This window comes from Oncorhynchus kisutch, linkage group LG29 (assembly GCF_002021735.2).
Source record: "Oncorhynchus kisutch isolate 150728-3 linkage group LG29, Okis_V2, whole genome shotgun sequence".
In the NCBI taxonomy this organism is placed as follows: Eukaryota; Metazoa; Chordata; class Actinopteri; order Salmoniformes; family Salmonidae; genus Oncorhynchus; species Oncorhynchus kisutch.
Window position 1 is genome coordinate 14144527 of NC_034202.2, and position 22103 is coordinate 14166629.

Here is a 22103-nt window from a genome sequence, read left to right on the forward strand (position 1 = left end):
TACGTATCTTGATACATGGGCTCCGATACGATACAGGAAAGATACGGTTTAAAAAACAAGGTGAAAGCCAGATGGAGATGGGTAAATTAGACGTGCATTTGGTCTTTATATTACTGTAGCATAGACTATGCCCCAGCAAATGTAAGCCTACCTGTCACAAGAAAAAAAGTTACCATGATGAGATGAGGGGTTGACATGCATTGTGAAGTGTGCTCCGTACTGAGATGGGCGGTCTGTCCCCACCCTGAGCGTTGATTCGTCATTCAGTGGCCGTAGAGAAGCCAGATTTAGACATCATATATAATTGAACAGTTCCATTTCACGCCATCCTGTTCATCTACATCATTTTTTATATTTGACCGGTTTCACACGTGTTTATCCCAGGAAAAGGGAGAGGTTTTGAGCGATAACTCCCAGTAACCAGGTTCCCACCACACAACCTTAGTATGGGCAACATGCCATCGCATCACAACACACGCAGACACCTATCCTACAAGTCTACAGCACAATAAATGTTAACTTTGAGGATTTTCCGAACTTTTTGCCCTCTGGCTAATTCCCCTTAAATCCTGTTGATTTTGGCAAACAGTGTGAAGCTGTCCACCTGAGAGTTGTGTGCAACAGCAACAAAGCCCCATTTTTTAAATTGATAACACCAGTTGGTAGATTTAGGAGCTGAATGGCATAATGTTCTGTACGGCGTTAACAAACTCTCCGTTGTAAAAGTCAGGCCCTAAAAGTCAGACAGAAGGGCACACACAAGTATGCGCGCTAGCACGCATGTACACACACACACACGCTGCAGACATCAGAGGGACAAAAGGTTGCCTTAAGGCCGCGTGCGTGTTTGTTTGTTTTGTTTAGGGGAGCTGATATGCTCTAGTCTAGAGAAAATTTCCCTTATGTCTGTATGGTCTATGTCAGGGAGTCCTAACAGTCTGGTGTACCATATACAGGACTGAAAATATAACTCTGTATTCCCCTTGTCTTGTCAGGAACGTGATATTTATTTACACTCTGTGATTTATTCCCTCTTTGTTTATTTTGAGCAGTTATGCAGTATGACTTTGTATATGAGCATCTCCGAATGGAACAGGACAAAGTTGTCCTAGAAATGAAATCAATATAATAAACTGCAACAATGGAAAACTGTATTTATAGAGCACAAAGTGATTAGCCATGGATTAAAAGCTTACAAAAAAACAACAACTTTACCATGGCAAATTATTTCACAATTATTTTGTGAACGATGTAAAGCAACTCTTAAAGGGGCAATCCGAAGCTGAAACAATAACACTGGGGCATCCCCACCCCTGTTTTGGTAAAAAGCTGAGGGATGTGATTGGAGAAATGTAAGCAGAACTAGGGATGCCAGGACTGAGCATCTATGATATCAAAATGATATTTTTAACTGTGTTTTGAGGCTAGACAGTGGTTTGTGACATTTACTTTATTTCTAAACATTGGCGTAAACAAGATACTATTTTGGGTTCTAATGGTGTACGACAGTTGAACTAAGCTCATGGGGCATTTATCAATGGGAACATATCATTAATTAATCAGTCAAAAAATGGATGTTGCAACTGCAGATTGACCCCTTTAAGCCCTCTTTGGTGTGTGAGAGTGTTTCTTAGGTGTCAGTAAGTCAGTTAGTCTTTGGAGCTTATTAATGGCTTCCGTAGGAAACTCTCGTCCTTCTGAAATAGCCTGGTGATTGACATCTTCACATCCTCTTTGTGACATCGACTCTACAGGAGTTGCACAACCTTTCCCTCTCCTATTCATAGAAGTGACAGCAGATGTCAATACAACTCTTATCTATTCTCACAAATCTACTTGTGACGAAATGCCTCTCGCGTGTCAGCTTATCGGCTTCTCCAACTTAAAAAGAAAAGAAAAGACGTTCTCTGAAGCCACGTCTCTCTATGTATACACCAAGTTATTTGTGTTGCATTTTACGGCCTTTCTTAACGCAATCCCGGTTAACCCAAAACTATGCGTAACAGACGAGTGAATCTCCATGAGAGATTTAAAAATGATATGACTCATTAGTCACACACACCGGGTGCCAAGTAGACATAACCCCTTTTCTTAGAAGGAAGTCATTTCCTGAAACACACATGCACACAGAACATTTCTGTCAGTCTATCAGGTGTGTGATTGCCTTCCCTTACGCTAAGCATTCCATCAGCTCTGGCTTAGTGAGTATGTCTCATTCTGGAAGCCCTGCTCCTAGGAAGTAGGGAGATCTGTAGGGAGGTCAGAGGAGAGTGAGCTAAGCATACACATGTATTTACCGTAACATTTATTTACGGGTCATGCACATGTTGTGACTGGTATTTTATTTCTGTCTGAATTCCTGTCTTTATATAATGAGTTATGATGTGATGATGTACAGATGTAGTGTGCTCACTGGCAGCTCCCAACATGCCCGCCAATAGTAGTGATCAGTAATATTACTGACACAGGCCTACCTCAGACCAGGGGTTTAAAGTGATGAGAGTGACATGAGAGGTTTTGAGTAAGAATGATTGATTATTTTGGGTGAACCCCCCCACCCCCCCACTCCAGGACACACTTGAATGTCTAAAACTACTGTAGATAAAGTATGTAGAAATGAAAATATACCTTTTGTACAGTATTTTCGAATAACTGTCCTTTTTCTTGCCCGAAATTGATTGTGACAAATGAATCGGTCATAAAACAATCTGTGCAACCCTCGATTTCAAAATTTCAATATGGCCCTTCAATATATATGACTTAAATTTCAGTCATGAGATTTTGTTGTTGAGCCTCAGACCCTCATGTGATCTTTCGCTCTTCTTTGCTCCCTCTCTTTCTCTCTCCACCTGCTCTCTCGCTCTCTCGCTCTTTTCCTCCCCATCCCCTTCCAGTCTCCGCAGCAGCAGAGAGGATCAGGTTCATCCTGGGTGAGGAGGATGATGGACCCCCGCCCCCTCAGCTCTTCACTGAGTTGGACGAACTGCTGGCCGTCGATGGACAGGAGATGGAGTGGAAGGAGACAGCCAGGTGAGCGGTCATCTATACAAATGCATATGGTGTACCGTACACACACACTGACTCTTTCCTTTAGTTGGAGAGTTGGTCAGTAAATCACTCGTCACTCATGTGCGTCAGTTCAAATGTCATGGCTTTACACGTTTAACTTGGGCCATCAAGGCTTAGTAACGTTAACCCCTTGTCAACAACACACACCCAGCTGTGGTATATTGCAGTATCGGGTGTGTGTATAGATGTAGGGGAGTGTTCGTGTGTGTACATGAATTAGTGCTGGGAATTGCCAGGGACCTCACGATACTATATTAACATGATATTTAGGTGCAATTCCATACTGCGCTTGTATTGCAATTTGATGTTAGGAAGGTGTTCTTAATGTTTTGTGCACTCAGTGTATGTCTGCTGCAGAGAGAGCACAAGAAAATTAGTTTTCATCAGTCATGAAAATAAAAATGCTGAAAATATTTTGGCTCACTTTTGAAGATATTTTTTTAATTTTTAATTTATTTAACTAGGCAAGTCAGTTTAGAACAAATTCTTATTTTCAATGACAGCCTAGGAACAGTGGGTTAACTGCCTGTTCAGGGGCAGAATGACAGATTTGTACCTTGTCAGCTTGGGGATTTGAACTTGCAACCTTCCGGTTACTAGTCCAACACTCTAACCACTAGGCCACCCTGCCAACCCAACTATAGGTGCAGGTAGGGTACAGCTGACTAGCGCTAATGCTCCCCAACAAATTATATATTTTTGTATTTTGTATTTTTTTTGTGTACTTGGAGTCAAAGCATCAATATATTGTCGTCCAAAATAATATTGCGATATGTAACGGTATACATCCCCCCCCCCCCCCCCCCATCACTAACATGAATTCCTGCACAGGAGAATAGTGTGTCCACCAGTGAACTCCTTGCCCACTCTTATCTGGATGAACAACGCTGCACTGTCCCCTCAGCGAACCCAGAACACAACCTCAGTTACCTACCATGTGATCTTCTTTCTGGACAGGTGGCTTTCTGACAGCGCCTCAGTGTTGATTTCGGATACATTATGCCTTTTACAGATGTAGGATTTCAATTGGATCACTCTTTTGTTGCTGTCATTTTTCTGCAAAGCAGGAAATGCAAACTTGTAGTGTATTTAAGTTTTAAAAAGGCTTCTAAAGTTGGTCATTTCCACTTTGACATTTCAGACTTGATTTGCCCTAATGGAAAATGTCAAACCCCACAAAAATGTCCATTAATTATAATAATTCACATTTCCTGTTGCTGCACGATTCTTTTCCTGAACTGTGCAAACGGGCTCAAATTAAGATCCTACATATGTAGATGATTTAAGATTAAACGGACGGACGGACGGACGGGATCTAAATCCAACATCAGTATTAGTAATCTGATGCGCTTCATACATATCAAGTTTTGACCCTAAGGGCCCTGGTCAAAAGTAGTGCACTAAATAGGGAATAGAGTGCCACTTAGGAAAACAAGCACAGTAATGAAATAGCCAAAAACGTCAGTCGTTTTTACTAGCAGCAGTGAGTTCCTGGTTGGCTCAAAGTGACAGACGGACAGACGGACGGACGGAGACAGTAATAGCATTGCAGGTGGAAGACAATGGACATTATCTTTAGGGAAACAAATGTCTGCTTTATACACCTCTGAGTTTCAGTAGTAGGCTTATCTATTATCATAAAGCCACACACTGATACTCACACCCTATCATTTTCTCGCTCCCCCCTCTCCACCTCTCGCCCCCACCCTCTCTCTCTGTTTCCTCCCTTTCTTTCTCACCTTACCACTCACTGACAGAGACATGTACACACATACTGAAAGATACGTGCTCCTTTACCCATTCACTTAAAACCTCCAATAAACCCCTGCTGTAATACTTGAATTGAGAGTGCCTTGAGTGTCTTAGCCCTAGTTCAAACACTGCTCTATCGCCACTCTGAACAGAAAAAAATGCCACTCTTTGGAAGAGCGTGGGTAGAGTGCCGTCTGAAACGGTGCGCCTCGTCGGACATTTGACGATAGTTCGGCAGCCTCTGCCTCTCTTTTGGTGCGGTGCAGGCGAAGCACGCCTCTGTTTCATGCAGCGAGCCAGAGCAGTTCTTCCACTGTCGGGAGAAATGGTCATGCATATTAATAATAATGCAAATAAAGGTTGATTTCTACCACACCCACAACGGAAGCACAGTCATGGTCTCAGATTTTCAGGTGAGGCTAAGGCTCATGGTTAGTGTAGTTTTTGGTGTTCTTTGAAACCAGAAAAGACGGTTAAAACATGACTTCTCAACACAGCGGTTGAAACAGTCATAACCGATGGGCAATACATCAGCGTACAAATTGAATGTCTACGTTGCACAGTAGGCATAATATCGCTATCTCTAACAGATCTCATGGCTTATTATAGGGATGAGGAGACTCTTCCTGATTCCTTAGTAAAAGGGAGTTATGAAATCTGAAGACACGTTACATTAACTGGGACATTAAACCAATGATATTCACAGTTTCAAACATTAACTTCAGCAATGCACGCACAGGTGTGTGAATCATCTTTATTTGTATTTTTTGTGCAATAAACTTGGTTTCTTTAAAACAAGAGGTCGGTGTTATGCCTGAATTTGACACAAAACCAACGAGGAAGTCTGCAACGGTTGTATGAAACCAATCAGTATGTCAAGCAAAGCTCTCAACCATGCCAGCCCACTCTTAATTTCTATTCAGTTCGCCTCGCCATATGTTCGGTGTCTGAATTGTGCGTTAGAAGATTTCAGTCCACCCCCAAACTCCCTGTGGGTTCCAGCTGCCTGTCCCCCCCCCCCCTTCCCTCATCCATGCCTCCCCATTAGAGGGAAAGTAAATCCCTAAGGCTGTATGTGTCCTAGGGGTCCCCTACCTCTCCCTCCCTCCTCTCCCCTCCGGGGGCCTGAATGGAGGTGAGTCAGGGGGACCGAGGTTAGATGAGGCCCGGTGGAGCATGAGTTATGACCATAGGGACACTCTATCCTCCTAGGAAACCCCATCCCCTCACCCTCTCCTGGACCAGGTGAATAGCTCTTTGTTATGGAGAAATGTGAAGAATTCTAAAGGGATGAACCTCTCCCCCTCAAGGTTCTGACTGCCACAGAGTGTGTGTGTGGTCCTTGTCTTAGTTCAGAGGCTGTTATTTTAAGATGCTTTGATGTGTACGGTTACAGTGGTTCTACCTTTAAAAGTTTTGGAGCTTACGCCGCAACCGTTTGTGGTAGATGGTGACAGATTGTGGTAAATTGCGCCATTCTGGCAACAATGGCTGTCACTTAAATGACGTGCCATAGAATTCTGCGGCACCCCGCAAACTGTCCTGCAGTACGCCGCAACTTTTCAAGGAAGAACCACGACTTGGCAATGGAAAGAACCACGTTCAGCATGTAAATGTATAGTTTTTTTATTGGGTTGTCCCGCATCCCCTGCTATTTTCCGTGAACAGTGATGAAAGCATGACATAGAAGGGTTGTTTTGTAAAAAAAAAAAAAAACTGTCCTTGTCTCCTTTTGTCTAAGGCCCGTTTTTGGCTGTGTACAAAAGGCTTTGTTGGGATGTTTTTATTGCTCTCCTCTACTGACCTTTACTGTGAGGTAACTTACCTTGCAGAACCTGCACCTCCGTAATGATTAAGTGTTTTTTAAATCAAACTTAACTAAGGTTATTCCCTTCTGTTTGTCTCTGTATCTATTTATTTCTGGGTCTCTCTCTCTCTCTCTCTCTCACCCCATACCCTCTCACGATCTCTTTCTGTGTCTTAATCTATTTCTCTCTAGGTGGATAAAGTTTGAGGAGAAGGTAGAAAAGGGAGGCGAGCGTTGGAGTAAGCCCCACGTGGCCACCCTGTCCCTTCACAGTCTGTTTGAGCTGAAGACCTGTATCGAGAAAGGCACCATCCTGCTGGACCTGGAGGCCTCCACTCTACCACAGGTGGTTGGTAAGACAACTACACTTCACATAAGCCCCGGCATCTCACTGCACCAGACACGCAAAATCATCAGTCAGTGTTTCTGACTGTACCATGCTTTTACAATTGGGACATTGCAAAACAGTGTTCTTTGAAACCTAGTGTCCTCAATATTGACATGCTCTTCATTCCCCTTTGCCTCTCTCTGTCCCCCCCCCCTCCCTCTCTCAGAGTTGATCACTGACAGCCAGATCGAGATTGGTCAGCTGAAGGCCGAGCTGAAGGATCAAGTCATGTACACGTTGCTACGAAAACATCGCCACCAGACCAAGAAGTCCAACCTGCGTTCTCTTGCCGACATCGGGAAGACGGTGTCCAGTGCAAGCAGGCTGTTTTCCAACCAAGACCAGAACGGTAATGCAGAGGCCAGTTTGTTGCAGTCTTTATTTTTTTGTCCTTACCTCCTCCTACCTACCTTATTCCAATCACATCTACAATGATAAATGTTTTACCTCTGGTGGACTTTAAAATCAATTCTATAGGATATGGTGTAGTGTATGATCAACATTATGGGCCATCATTTGATTGCATTAAAGATGTTATAGGTACATACAGTTGAATTCACAAGTTTACATACACCTTAGCCAAATCCATTTAAACTCAGCTTTTCACAATTCCTGACATTAAATCCTAGTAAAAAAATCTGATAACCACTTTATTTTAAGAATGTGAAATGTCAGAATAATAGTAGAGAATTATTTATTTAAGCTATTATTTCTTTCATCACATTCCCAGTGGGTCAGAAGTTTACATACACTCAATTAGTATTTGGTAGCATTGCCTTCGGGTAGCCTTTCACAAGCTTCCCACAAAAAGTTGGGTTCATTTTGGCCCATTCCTCTTGACAGAACTGGTGTAACTGAGTCAGATTTGTAGGCCTCCTTGCTCGCAAACACTTTCCGTTTCTCCCACAAAATGTCCATAGGATTGAGGTCAGGGCTTTGTGATGTCCACTCCAATACCTTGACTTTGTTGTCCTTAAACCATTTTGCCACAACTTTGGAAATATGCTTGGGGTCATTGTCCATTTGGAAGACCCATTTGCGTCCAAGCTTTAACTTGCACTGATGTCTTGAGATATTGCTTCAATATATCCACATAGTTTTCCTCCCTCATGATGGCATCTATTTTGTGAAGTGCATCAGTCCCTCCTGCAGCAAAGCACCCCCACAACATGATGCTGCCACCCCCGTGCTACATGTTTGGGATGGTGTTCTTTGGCTTGCAAGCCTCCCCTTTCTCCTCCAAACATAATGATGGTCATAATGGCCAAACAGTTCTATTTTTGTTTCATCAGACAAGAGGACATTTCCCCAAATAGTATGATCTTTGTCCCCATGAGCAGTTGCAAACAGTAGTCTGGCTTTTTTATGACGGTTTTGGAGCAGTGGCTTCTTCCTTGCTGAGCGGCCTTTCAAGTTTTGTCGATATAGGACTCGTTTTACTGTGGATATAGATACTTTTGTACCTGTTTCCTCCAGCATCTTCACAAGGTCCTTTGCTGTTGTTCTGGGATTGATTTGCACTTTTCACACCAAAGTACGTTCATTACTAGGAGACAGAAAGCGTCTCCTTCCTTAGTGGTATGACAGCTGCGTGGTCCCATGGTGTTTATACTTGCGTACTATTGTTTGTACAGCTGAACGCGGTACCTTCAGGCATATGGAAATTGATCCCAAGGATGACTTATGGAAGTATACTATTTTCTTTCTGAGGTCTTGTCAGATTTCTTTTGATTTTCCCATGATGCCAAGCAAAGAGGCACTATCCCCAATTGACTCAAATGTCAAATGATGTCAATTAGCCTATCAGAAGCTTCTAAAGCCGTGACATCATTTTCTGCAATTTTCTAAGCTGTTTATAGGCACAGTCAACTTAGCATATGTTAACTTCTGACCCACTGGAATTGTGATACAGTGAATTATAAGTGAAATCATCTGTATGTGAACAACTGTTGGAAGAATTACTAGTCTCATGCACAAAGTAGATGTCCTAACCGACTTGCCAAAACAATAGTTTGTTAACAAGAAATGTGGAGTTTTTGAAAAACAAGTTTTAATGACTCCAACCTATGTGTATGTCAACTTCTGACTTCAGCTGTATATCTAGGTGGCTATAGACTGAACTATTAACCAAGATTACTGTAACCCTGAGTGTTGATGCTTGTTTTTTTTTCTTCTAAATACTACTATCTCCGAAATGGATTCAGACTTTACAGCATCTGATTGAATTATTTATCAAAACCGTAACTGCTTGGATAGCCACTCACAGTAATATGGTACTGCACTTTGAAGTGTGTGAGATTGTTCTTGTTCTCTTTAACCTCTAACTGCGCTTTTTATTCTCCTGAGCAGACTAACATTCTCTACACTGGCTTTGTAGGAAAAGTCTAATAAGTTCTTGTCTTTCTCTTCTTTTCACTTCTTTCCTTTCCCTTTCCCCCTTCACTCATTTACGCTCTCTCTCTGGATGCTCTGTCTGCACTAAAGCACGCAGTCCCCATGAACACCCCCAGCCCTTCCCCCACTCCCACCCCCAGTCCCAGTCCCAATTTGTGCCTTATGCAACCCCGCTCGGCTCTGAGGAACCGATAGAGGAGGTCCAAAGGAGCTCCAGCATGCAATACATCAGTAAGTCAGGTTATAATGCATTTATTACCCATTTATTACCCACTCACCTTATTATGTCAGGTTATAACACATATGGCACAAGACTTGCCTGTGTAAGTCAGGCTATAATACATTATAACCAGGGGTTGGAACCAAAGTTATTTTCCTATTGTTCCACTGTTCCGACTAGCAAAATAAAGTTCTGAACTTGAAGCGCTGGGCAGCTTGTTAGGTGGATAACAAGCTTGTGTGTGCAGAGCGGTACCAGAGTTAAAAACACGTCTTTTTGTAGTTATTAAATCCAATGTGAAATGTAATAACTATGCCTATAGTGTCCTTAAAAAAAAGTGAATTAATAACAAATCTCTATCATCTAAATCAAGTTTGTAACGTCCGTACAGTAGCCATTCTTCAGTTGTGGGGATGGACAGGTAGCTTAAACACACACAGGCAAAGATTATCAGCTTGCTGCCAGCCACTGGAATAAGTTTCGATTTACAGTGCGAGGGCTTTGCGTAGGCGCTTTTGTTGCGTTTTGTTGTGGGACTAGGAAAAAATGCCTGTAACGTAAAATTTATATTATTAACTGGTTCCCATGCTTTTAAAATAACGGTTCTGTTCCGAAACAGTATGGATAACTTTCGTTCCATTTCTGTTCCTAACAAAATGTCATTATTTTCCGGTTTTCAGTTCTGTTCCCTGAACCGGTTTCAACCCCTGATTATAACATTATAATGCATTATAACATACCCTTGTGTGGGATACTTTTGTAAGTCGGGTTACAAAACAATAAAACACTCTAAAACATGGACATTTTTCAGTAAGTCAGGTTATAATGCATTACAACGCCCTAGTGTGGGATACCTGTGTAAGTCAGGTTATAATAGTCATATAACATTAGTCTATAACAGGTCATAACACATACCTTGACAATAGTATATGTGCTAAATTGCGATCCAAAATCATATTGCTGATAATAGCATTGATGACTGAAAACAATACTCTCATGGGAAATCACAATCAGTCCACCATTTTTGGAGGATTTTTTATACGACCGCATCAAACAGCATCCAAGTCAGTCTGTCATGCCCAGAGAACTAGTAAACAACCAACAACCAACTAGCTAATGTAGACCCTACTTGACTTTTGAACAACTTTGTCAGGTTAACAGAACTGCAATGCAAAGCCAGCCTTCTCACTGAGTCTGGCTATCTCTCAGACTCGCCCACCAAACCCACCATAGACTACAAACAAGACTGAGTGTCCGTGCCCTCTCTCTGCTTTGCCGTGTCAGTGAGTGACCAGTTGGCATCAGATCAGAGACGAACAGGGCATGGCAGTGGGAGATTTCAGTCAGAAGATCTGATCCACTGCAGCTGGCATCGGCCCTAAAGCTTAACTAAGCCCTGGCAGCCTTCCCGATTTTATATTAGGCCTTCTGAAGTTTCTGTTCCTATTTTCTTCTGTTTCTCTTCATCTCCTTCTCTGAGATCAGTCTAATCTAACTGGGCCTTTGTCTTTTCTGTGACTTGTGCTTTACCTTTCATCTCAGTGACTTTGTTGGACCCCAGGGTTGTGTTCATTAGGCACCAAACGGAAGAAAACTGCCTGAAACAGGGAGGGACTACCTGGTCCAATAAGAAACACTCACCTCCACTTCAGAAAGCTATAAAAACCATATGACTGTTTTGGGCCCTAATGAACACGGTGGCCCCTCTCAGTCCTGGTCTTTGAACTCTGACCTCTGACCCCACAGGTAGCCCAGCCACGACCCATCGGAACCTGACCTCTAACAGCCTCAATGACTTCTCTGACCAACCAGATCGAGACCAGGTGAGGATATTATTGTGTGTGTGCGCTGTTTGGGCACTCTAAATTTCAACTCCTGCTCTAACACTATGCAGGGTCAAAGATTGGGCACAGCGTGTGTGGTTGTATGTGATGGAGTGTGTTCCTAGGGGTGTGTGGCCTTGCTCGACTGATAAAGCCGATGAGCCCTGACACTCTTAAGTGTTTAGTGCCAATGTTGCTACTCCTCCTGAAGCCTGCTGAAACCAGTACACAGACACAGTAACTAACTCCGGGAATTACACTGACAACAGTAGCTCATTTGTCAAATTGCTCTGCCTTTTGATAAAAAACCAAGGCCTTGCTTAGTTGATCATCTCCTCACCCGAGGTCTCTGGATGTTTAGTTTTTTTAAAACATTTCACTGGGACTAAGTAGTACGTCAGTGTCCCACTAAGGCCTTCATTTGAATTTAGCGGCATATTGACCTAAAGGGAAGGGCTGGTATGCATTCACCTGGCCTGTTATTCTGTATACAGTTGCACAGAGGTGAATCTTTTCTTCTGTTGCTACTGTTACATTCTCATTACATATCATTATAGAGACTTGTTCAAGTGTATAACCAATAAACAGAGAGGACTTCATTATGTGTCCTTTCTCAGACGGCTTGTGAGTCACAGAGTGATAAAAACGCTTTAATCTGTTTCTACAGACGCGACGAGCTGTAATGTTGCCACATAAATCAGCATGCAATGCCAATGTGCCGGGGACGGGTTGTACTGTGCAGACCCATTTAATTCATGGAACTATGTACAATTTTGGAGCATGTGAAATGTCCATTGTTACAGTACCTTTGCTGCTCTTCTCATTCTACTTTGATAAGGACAGTCGTTTCAAGCACCGTGTCTTTTGAATGGATGTGGGTCAAGGCTAGGATTTCATTGCTTTCTTTCTCTTTTTCCGTCTCTATCTTTGTTTCTCATGCTCTCGCTCTCTCCTCTTGCTCTTTGTTCAACTCTCTCTCTCTCTCTCCTTTATCTCTTGTCCCCCCCCCCTCTCTTAATCTCCCTTTCTCTTCCCCCCTCACCATCTGTAGCTGAGGAATAAGTTTATGAAGAAGCTTCCTCGTGATGCCGAGGCATCTAACGTCCTGGTCGGAGAGGTGGACTTCCTGGACACGCCCTTCGTGGCATTCGTCCGTCTGCAGCAGGCTGTCATGTTGGGAGCTCTGACAGAGGTCCCCGTCCCTACCAGGTAACCTAATGACCTCTGACACCAACTACAACCACAATCACAATCACACCAGAACTCAACAAACCCACCAAATATACCACATATCTCATAGCCTGTAGAGCAGGCCTGGGCAATTCCAGTCCTCGGGGGCCTGATTGGTGTCATACTTTTGCCCCAGCTAACACACCTGCCTCCAATAATCGAATAATCATGATCTTCAGTTAAAAATGTTAAAAATGTAATTCGTTTAAATCAGGGGTGTTTGCTAGGGATGGGGCAAAGGTGTGACACCAATCAGGCCCCCACAAAGACTGGAATTGCCCTTCTGTAGAGGATGATTGGTACTGTATTCATAGAGTTCAACCACTAGTGACCACTGTTTCACCCAATTTTGGCTTTTTATTAACTGTCTATTTCTGAATATCCTTCTACTTTTTTCTCCGTTTCCTTTCAGGTTTTTATTCGTGCTGCTGGGGCCCAAAGGAAAAGCCAATTCTTACCATGAGATCGGACGCGCTATCGCCACCCTCATGTCTGATGAGGTACGTGACCACTGTGTCCAGCCCGTTTATATTGTATATTTACCAAGGAGTTGATACTGTCCAGTCTTCCTGGAGTTCAAGGGACTTGGTCCGTGTGAATGTATATTTTGTTTGTTAATCTGAGTGTGAGTCTATTGCTGCGCTGCTGTGTTTGCCCTATGTTTAGTGAATGTCTGGCCAGCTGTAGTATTAAGAGATTAACATAGGCAGAAAGAAGACTCCAGGCCACATATAGCACCCAGGTGGCATATGGCTCAACACGGTGTAGTCTAGGAAACTAAGATGTCATGTCTTACATAAGGCTTTCTGGATCCTACAGTTGTAATTATGAAATTGGCAAGGCTTACAAGGTTGATCTGGGATTGAAGTCATGGTACGGTTAGAGTTGATTTTAGCCTTATACTTCCACATTTATTTATTTTATTTCACCTTTATTTAACCAGGTAGGCCAGTTGAGAACAAGTTCTCATTTACAACTGCGACCTGGCCAAGATGAAGCATAGCAGTGCGACAAAAACAGAGTTACACATGGGATAAGCAAAAGTACAGTCAATAACACAATTAAAAAATCTATAAACAGTGTGTGCAAATGGAGTAAGGAGGTATAAGGCAATAAATAGGCCAATAGTAGCGAAGTAATTACAATTTAGCAAATAAACACTAGAGTGATAGATGTGCAGATGATGATGTGACAGAAGAAATATTGCTGTGCAAAAGAGCAAAAAAAGTAAATAAAAACAATATGAGGATGAGGTAGGTAATTGGATGGGCTATTTACAGATGGGCTGTGTACAGCTGCAGCGATCGGTAAGCTGATCAGATAGCTGATGCTTAAAGTTAGTGAGGGAAATTTAAGTCTCCAACTTCAGCTATTTTTGCAATTCGTTCCAATCAATGGCAACAGAGAACTGGAAGGAAAGGTGGCCAAAGGAGTTGTTGGCTTTAGGGATGACCAGTGAGATATACCTGCTGGAGTGCGTGCTACGGGTCGGTTATGTTATGGTCACCAGTGAGCTGAGATAAGGCGGAGCTTTACCTAGCAAAGACGAGTCGTGGAACGAATATGTAGCGAGGGCCAGCCGACGTGAGCATACAGGTCGCAGTGGTGGGTGGTATATGGAATTGATCTTGCGAGGTTACATACGGTCAGGTCCATAATTATTGGCACCCTTGATAAAGGTGAGCAAAAAATACAGTATAAAATAAAGAATAGAATACTGTGCTGTATTGTATGATTATTTTTTTGCAAATGTTTTGCTCATCTTTATCAAGGATGCCAATAATTATGGACCTGACTGTTTATAGTTAAAGGTTAAATAAATAAATACAATTTTTATAATTTATTATCCGTGTAGCAAATCATATATGTAAGCTTGTGAGATCAGTGTGGTAGTATGAGGCTAGGTTGACCCTCATGCCTATTGACAAGACATTATGACAAGACAATCGTAAAAAGGAGCAGCCGCCTACTGTATGACAGCTGTATCGTTTAGTGTTATTGCAGGGAAATGCCATATTCTCTGACTATTGTCTCCCAGCCTCATAGTAGGATATAAGGTGTTATAAAGACCAGCACTGCTCTTGCTTTAGAGTTTCTGTGATTGTAATCTCTCATGATTGTCACCATATTCTTTTCCTGTGTTGGTGGTTATCAGAGTTCTTATTTTACACTCCTCCTAACCTCTCCTGCACTGCCCACACTGACCCACGAAATGTTTACAAACACTCCTCTCCCTCCGATTACCCATATTGCACCCGACTCTCATATTCCCCACACCCCCTTTTTTCCCAGGATTTCCTCAAGTTACAGTTGAACTAAAACCTCAGCTTCCCTGTGAACGCTCAGTCCCGTAGAGATCTTTATCTGACTGTGGCTCTGATGCTGCTTTTTGACTGTAACACCAGTGTTTCACTTAGTGTATACTGTACCAGGGAAGTTATACTAGGGGAGTTGTGTTTGCCTAGCTAGGGCTGACAGTGAGGACTTGTGAAGAGCAGAATCGACAACCCCCGCATAATCAAAACAGTTGCTTTCTGAGAAGCTGTTAAAGCTGAAAGTACCAGTGGCCTGGCTTTGGCCCCAAGTGAGAGCTGGTCCGCCAGAGTCATGGCCCAGTGAGACACGGGTGCCAGCCCATGTAGATGGAAACGGAAAGGGCTGAGCCTTTTGGGTTAAACACCTGGTTAAATCCTGTATGAAGTGATCTGCCCTGGCCTGACCTAAGTGGCTCAATACTCTGTGCCTGAGATTTACAGAGATACTCTCAGTGCAATAAGAGCTCCTGGTGGTCCTCTGTAGCTCAGTTGGTAGAGCATGGTGCTTGCAATGGCAGAATAGTAAGTTCGCAACCCTGTATGTAAAATGTATGCATGCATGACTATAAGTTGCTTTGGATAAAAGTGTCTGCTAATTGGCATATATGTATACTATTATTAAGAGATTATGGCTTAAATAGATTGGATACGGTAAGTCTTTACATAGAAATAGATGATAATGATTAGGATCCAATTACTCAGGTCACAATATGAGGAAGAGGCAAGTGTGAAACAAGAAATATTTGGTTGTGTGCCGCTGTTGATGTTATAATATGATTCCTCATCGGCTGTGTTGTGGTCAGGTGTTCCATGACATTGCCTACAAGGCCAAGGACAGACAGGACCTGCTGGCAGGCATCGAGGAGTTCCTGGATGAGGTCATTGTCCTACCCCCAGGGGAGTGGGACCCCGACATCAGGATAGAACCCCCCAAATCCCTGCCCTCGTCTGACAAGAGGTACAGCCCTGTCACACACACCTCTGGTGCTAGAAGGGTTAAACAATTCTGTAAATGTTCCTAGTTCCAGGAAATTACTTAAATTGCCCATGTTTCTTTTTAAAAGTGACCCGGACTATTCCCTCTCTTTCCTCCAAACTTGGTACTCATGGTGGACCACAAACAATCAGATGTGTGTCGGAGAGTGATGTCTGTGGGTTAACCTACTGTGTCTGTCTGTATAGGAAGAACCAGTACAATGCTGGGGGTGGAGGGGATGGGCCCCAGATGAATGGGGACACACCGGGACATGACGGTGGTCAGGGAGGAGGGGGACATGGACATGTCGGAGAAGAGCTCATGAACACTGGGAAGTAAGGATGACACTGTTCATTACTACTAGCCTAAACCATATGATATGGTGTAGTCTTGAATAACAGAGCAGTCTTCAACTGTCAATACAGAGCTGTCTTCAACTGCCAATACCAACATGTCGTACATTGATAGAATGTCACTCAGCAAGGGCCTCAACTCTCACTGAAATCAGAATGCAAAACGATTTACTTTTACACTGTAACTCCATGCATGTTTACTACGGAATTCCAGGAAATTACACCTCATGTGTGTGGCCAAAGCAAGACACTATTTACCATTGCCTTTTAGTTACGCTTTGTGCCAGACACTGATTTGTGATGAGACCGCATCTTTAGTTATCTCGTAAACCAGACAGATTCAGTAGCTACGCTGACCAAAACAGAATGGGGATCGTAGCGATCCGTCTCCTTTTACGAGGCTACGTCTTTAAATCATTTGCCAATAACAAAGAGTTTGTGGCATAAATGTAACATTTTACTGTCACATTTTCATTGTTAAGGTTTTGCGGCGGCCTCATTCTGGACATCAAGCGGAAGCTGCCTTTTTTCGCCAGTGATTTCTACGACGCCATTCACATCCAGTCGCTGTCCGCCATCTTATTCATCTACCTGGGCACCGTAACCAATGCAATCACCTTCGGAGGCTTGCTAGGAGACGCTACGGAAAACATGCAGGTGAGCCCCAGGTGAAACAGAATCAGTTGAAATATTTATTATATATATTTTTTGCATAGGCATAACTGGATTTAAGCATTGGCAAATACTATATTAATAATTCGTAATGAGGGACAGGATATTGACCTGTGACCTCAACAGGGCCCTAGTTGTAGCATATAACTGGGACTTCTTGTCATAGTACCGTCATGGCAAATGCTCAACTTCTAAATCTAAATTGCTTTACATCTCCTTATAGGTCATCTTGTAATGTAGGCTATAATATAATTAACCTGACCTGGGACACAGCGCCCCACCCTACTTGTGCAGTTGCCACTAACTGTGTGTTAAGGGCATATGCCAAGACAGGTGTGTGTATATTGCTGGCTAGGATGATCTGGTTTACTGTAGATATGCAGACGGCTTGTTGACTGTTAGAGTATGAAGTGGGAGAGTTGGGGAGAGTACAACTACACACACGCGCGCACACACAACCCCCCCACCACACACACAGCAAGCTGCATCAGTTGTAGCTGAGTAAACGTAACTCCGTATACTGAACATCTCAATGGAGTTGAGTTGCAACATCTCAGTGGAGTTCAGCTGCGATGAGTTTTGGCGGAGTGCATCGCCGACTATATCAAGTCGGTATCTGTCGGTACCTTGTACCTATGTTTGGACTGTATAGCTATGTTGTTTGCTTTGGGTGCTGTAGTTTTGGATAAAAATAGCATTTTATACAACCTCTGCCAAGGAAGCTGTTTGTAAGCAGCCCCTTTATTGCATGGCAGATTTTTTTATAGAATAAAAAAAAATGTAAATAAAAAACTGCGGATCCCAACTTCTATCGTATCGTATACTCCATTGGGAAACAGTGGATTACACGGCCCAATAGAATTAAGTTATTAACAAAAACAACGGATTGTAGAACCCCCCCAAAAATAACATAGTTATATAGTACAAACATATGTATGCATTCAAGAATGCACATTTTTGCAAGTATCGACTGATGCAGTCTAAGTGACAACTCAACTCTATTGAGATGTATATGGGGTTGAGTTTACTCAGCTACGTCAGTCGAGGCAGGCATGCGTGAGCCGAGGAGAGCTGGTCTCAGGGGATTTGGCTCCACTAGAAATAACTACAGATCCAGATTACTCAGCTAGCCTCGTCACTGCCCCATCTCCTCCGTCCTCCCCCAACCTCACTCCACTGTGTGGGAGGAGGGGAAGGGAATCCCTCTCCTGACCTCTGACCTTTCCAAGAAGCCATAGCTATCCAAGCATTGGTGCACAGCGTTCCAGGCAGCGTAGCTCTGATCCTGCATCCCATCTGTCCGTTGGCTCCTACCCAGGCCTGGTGATGGTGTGTAAAATACAGCTAGTATAAACACACAATGGCACAATGTGAACTTGAACAGGGCTGTCTGTCCTGATTGACCTGTATAACAGCTCTTTGTATGTCTGGAGCTGTGTGATGGGGGAAATAAAGCAAACGCTGTATCGGCAGATTGATATCATGATGTCGAAAGCTTAAAATCAAAAGAAATTACATTTGTCACATCCTTCATAAACAACAGGTGAAGACTGTGAAACGCTTACCAAAAATGTAGAGAGAAAAAAAGATGATTAATATGAAAAATAATAACACGAGGAATAAATACACAATGAGTAACGATAACTTGGCTATACATTGCCTTTGGAAGGTTTTCAGGCCCCTTGACTCTTTCCACATTTAGTTACTTTACAGCCTTATTCTAAAATGGATTAAATATATATATATTTTTTGCAGTCTACACACAATACCCCATAATGACAAAGCGAAAACAGGTTTTTAGGTTTTTGTTTTGCAAATTTATTAAAACTAAAAAACAAATACCTTATTTACGGGGTGGCAGGGTAGCCTAGTGGTTAGAGCGTTTGACTAGTAACCGGAAGGTTGTAAGTTCAAACCCCCGAGCTGACAAGGTACAAATCTGTCGTTCTACCCCTGAACAGGCAGTTAACCCACTGTTCCTAGGCCGTCATTGAAAATAAGAATTTGTTCTTAACTGACTTGCCTAATTAAATAAAGGTAAAAAAATAAACATAAGTATTCAGACCCTTTGCTATGAGACTTGAAATTGAGCTCAGGTGCATCCTGTTTCCATTCATCATCAATGGTGACTTTAAAACTGAGCAATCTGGGGAGAAGGGCCTTGGTCCGAGATATGACCAAGAAACCGATGGTCAATCTGACAGAGCTCTAGAGTTCTTCTGTGGAGATGTGGAGACCTTCTGCAGCATTCCACCAATCAGGCCTTAATGATAGTGGCCAGACAGAAGCCACTCCTGAGTTAAAAACTATTTGATAAATTATAGCCTTGTTGTAAAATGTGGAAAAAGTCAAGTCGTCTGAATACTTTCCTAATGCACTGAATACACAGGGTACCAGTACAGAGTCGATGTCCAGGGGTACACGGTCATTGCGGTAGATATAGGGATAAAGTGACTAGGCAACAGGATAGATCATAAATGGTAGTAGCAGCATTGTTTTATTTTTATTTCACCTTTTTATTTAACCAGGTAGGTTAGTTGAGAACAAGTTCTCATTTACAACTGCGATCTGGCCAAGATAAAGCAAAGCAGTTCGACACATACAACAACACAGAGTTACACATGGAATAAACAACATACAGTCAATAATACAATAAAAAAAGTCTATATACAGTGAGTGCAAATGAGGTAGGATAAGGGAGGTAAGGCAATAAATAGGCCCTAGTGGTGAAATAATTACAATATAGCAATTAAATACTGGAGTGATAGATGTGCAGAAGATGAATGTGCAAGTAGAGATACTGGGCTGCAAAGGAGCAAAATAAATAAAGTAAATAACAATATGGGGATGAGGTAGTTGGATGGGCTATTTACAGATGGGCTATGTACAGGTGCAGTGATCTGTGAGCTGCTCTGACAGCTGGTGCTTAAAGTTAGTGTGTGAGATATGAGTCCCCAGCTTCAGTGATTTTTGCAGTTCGTTCCAGTCATTGGCAGCAGAGAACTGGAAGGAACGGCAGCCAAAGGAGGAATTGGCTTTGGGGGTGTCCAGTGAAATATACCTGCTGGAGAGCATTCTAGGGGTGGGTGCTGGAGAGTTGTATGGCATTGAAGCTCGTCTGGAGGTTAGTTAACACAGTGTCCAAAGAAGGGCCAGAAGTATACAGAATGGTGTCGTCTGCATAGAGGTGGATCAGAGAATCACCAGCAGCAAGAGCGAAATCATTGATGTATACCGAGAAGAGAGTCGGCCTTAGAATTGAACCCTGTGGCACCCTCATATAGAGACTGCCAGAGGTCCGGACAACAGGCCTTCTGATTTGACACACTGAACTCTATCTGAGAAGTAGTTGGTGAACCAGGCGATGCAGTTAGTTTGAGAAACCAAGGGTGTTGAGTCTGCCGATAAGAATGTGGTTATTGACAGAGTCGAAACCCTTGGCCAGGTCGATGAATACAGCTGCACAGTATTGTCTCTTATCGATGGCAGCCATCTTGGCTCTCATTGTATGTGATGAGTCAAGAGTTAGTGCAAAAAGGGTCAATGCAGATAATCCAGGTAACTGTTGGTTAACTATTTAACTAACTATTTAGCAGTCTTATGGCTTGGAGATAGATGTTCAGGGTCCTGTTGGTTCCAAACTTGGTGCATTGGTACCGCTTTCCGTGTGGTAGCAGAGAGTGATTTGGATGGCTGGAGTATTTGACAATTTGTAGGGCCTTCCTCTGACACTGCCTGGTATAGAGGTCCTGGATTGCACGGAGCTCGGCACTAGTGATGTACTGGGCTGTACACACTACCCTCTGTAGTGTCTTGCGGTCGCATGCCAAGCAGTTGCCATGCCAAGAGTTGATGCAGCTAGTCAAGATGCTCTCATTGGTGTAGCTGTTGAACTTTTTGAGGGTCTGAGGGCCCATGCCAAATCTTTTCAGCATCCTGAGGGGAAGAGGCATTGTTGTGCCTACTTCACAACAGTGTTGGTGTGTGTGGACAATGATAAATCCTTAGTGATGTGGTCACGGAGGAACTTGAAACTCTCAACCCGTTCCACTACAGCCCCTTTGATGCAGAGTGAGACGTGCTCAGCTCTCCTTTTCCTGTAGTCCACAATCAGCTCAATTGTCATCGCTGTAGGCGATTTATAAGCGGTTTCATTGTCGTTGGTGATCAGGCCAACCACTGTCGTGCCGTCAGCAAACTTAATGATGGTGTTGAAGTCATGCGGCCATGCAGTCGTAGGTGAACAGAGAGTACAGGAGGGAACTAAGTATGCACCCCTGAGGGGCCCCCGTCCTGGGGGTTAGCGTGGCGGATGTGTTATTGCCTACCCTCAACATCTGGGGGCAGCCCGTCAGGAAGTCCAGGATTCAGATGTAGAGGGAGGTGTTCAGTCTCCGGGTCCTGAGCTTAGTGATGAGCTTGGAGGGGACTACAGTGCCTTCAGAAACTGATAGTCTTCCACATTTTGTTGTGTTACAGCTAAATAAACATTTATTAAATTGATATTTTTTGGGGGTCACTGGCCTACACACAGTACCCCATAATGTTAAGGTGGAATTATGTTTTAAGCAATGTTTACAAATTAATTAAAAAGGAATAGCTGAAATGTTTTGTGTCAAAAAGTATTTGTTATTGCAAACCTAAATGAGTTCAGGAGTAAAAATGTGCTTAACAAGTCGCATAATGTGGATGGATGGATCATCAAAAGTGTGGTTATTCTGCAAAACTAACCTAATTGGCAGAGTGAAAATTTGGAAGCCAGTAAAGAATAACAATATTCCAAACATGCATCTTGTTTGCAACACATCACTAAAGTAATAAAAAAAATGTGGCAAAGCAATTCACTTTTTGTCCTAAATACAATACAATACAATACATTACTGAGTCCCACTCGACATATTTTCAAGCGTAGTGGTGGCTGCATCATGTTTTGGGTATTCTCGTAATCGTCAAGGACTGGGGAGTTTTTCACAATAAAAAAAGAAAAAGAATGGAACTAAGCACAGGAAAAATCCTTCAGAACAACCTGGTTCAAACAGCGTTCCCCTGGGAGACTGGGAGTTGAATTCACCTTTCAGCTGGACAATAACCTAAAACACAAGGC

General features: G+C 42.9%; 1 protein-coding gene across 2 annotated transcripts in view; it reads left to right on the forward strand.

The window, feature by feature from the left end:
- Nucleotides 1-22103, forward strand: part of LOC109873823 (electrogenic sodium bicarbonate cotransporter 1-like) — a 64777-nt gene that overhangs the window by 21907 nt on the left and 20767 nt on the right. For both annotated transcript variants that reach the window (XM_020465546.2, XM_031809194.1), the window contains 9 exons: nt 2895-3030; nt 6821-6981; nt 7183-7365; nt 11377-11453; nt 12505-12662; nt 13096-13183; nt 15802-15956; nt 16181-16309; nt 16810-16984. In XM_020465546.2, the coding sequence (XP_020321135.1) occupies nt 2895-3030; nt 6821-6981; nt 7183-7365; nt 11377-11453; nt 12505-12662; nt 13096-13183; nt 15802-15956; nt 16181-16309; nt 16810-16984 (1262 nt within the window). The remainder of the gene's footprint in view (nt 1-2894; nt 3031-6820; nt 6982-7182; nt 7366-11376; nt 11454-12504; nt 12663-13095; nt 13184-15801; nt 15957-16180; nt 16310-16809; nt 16985-22103) is intronic.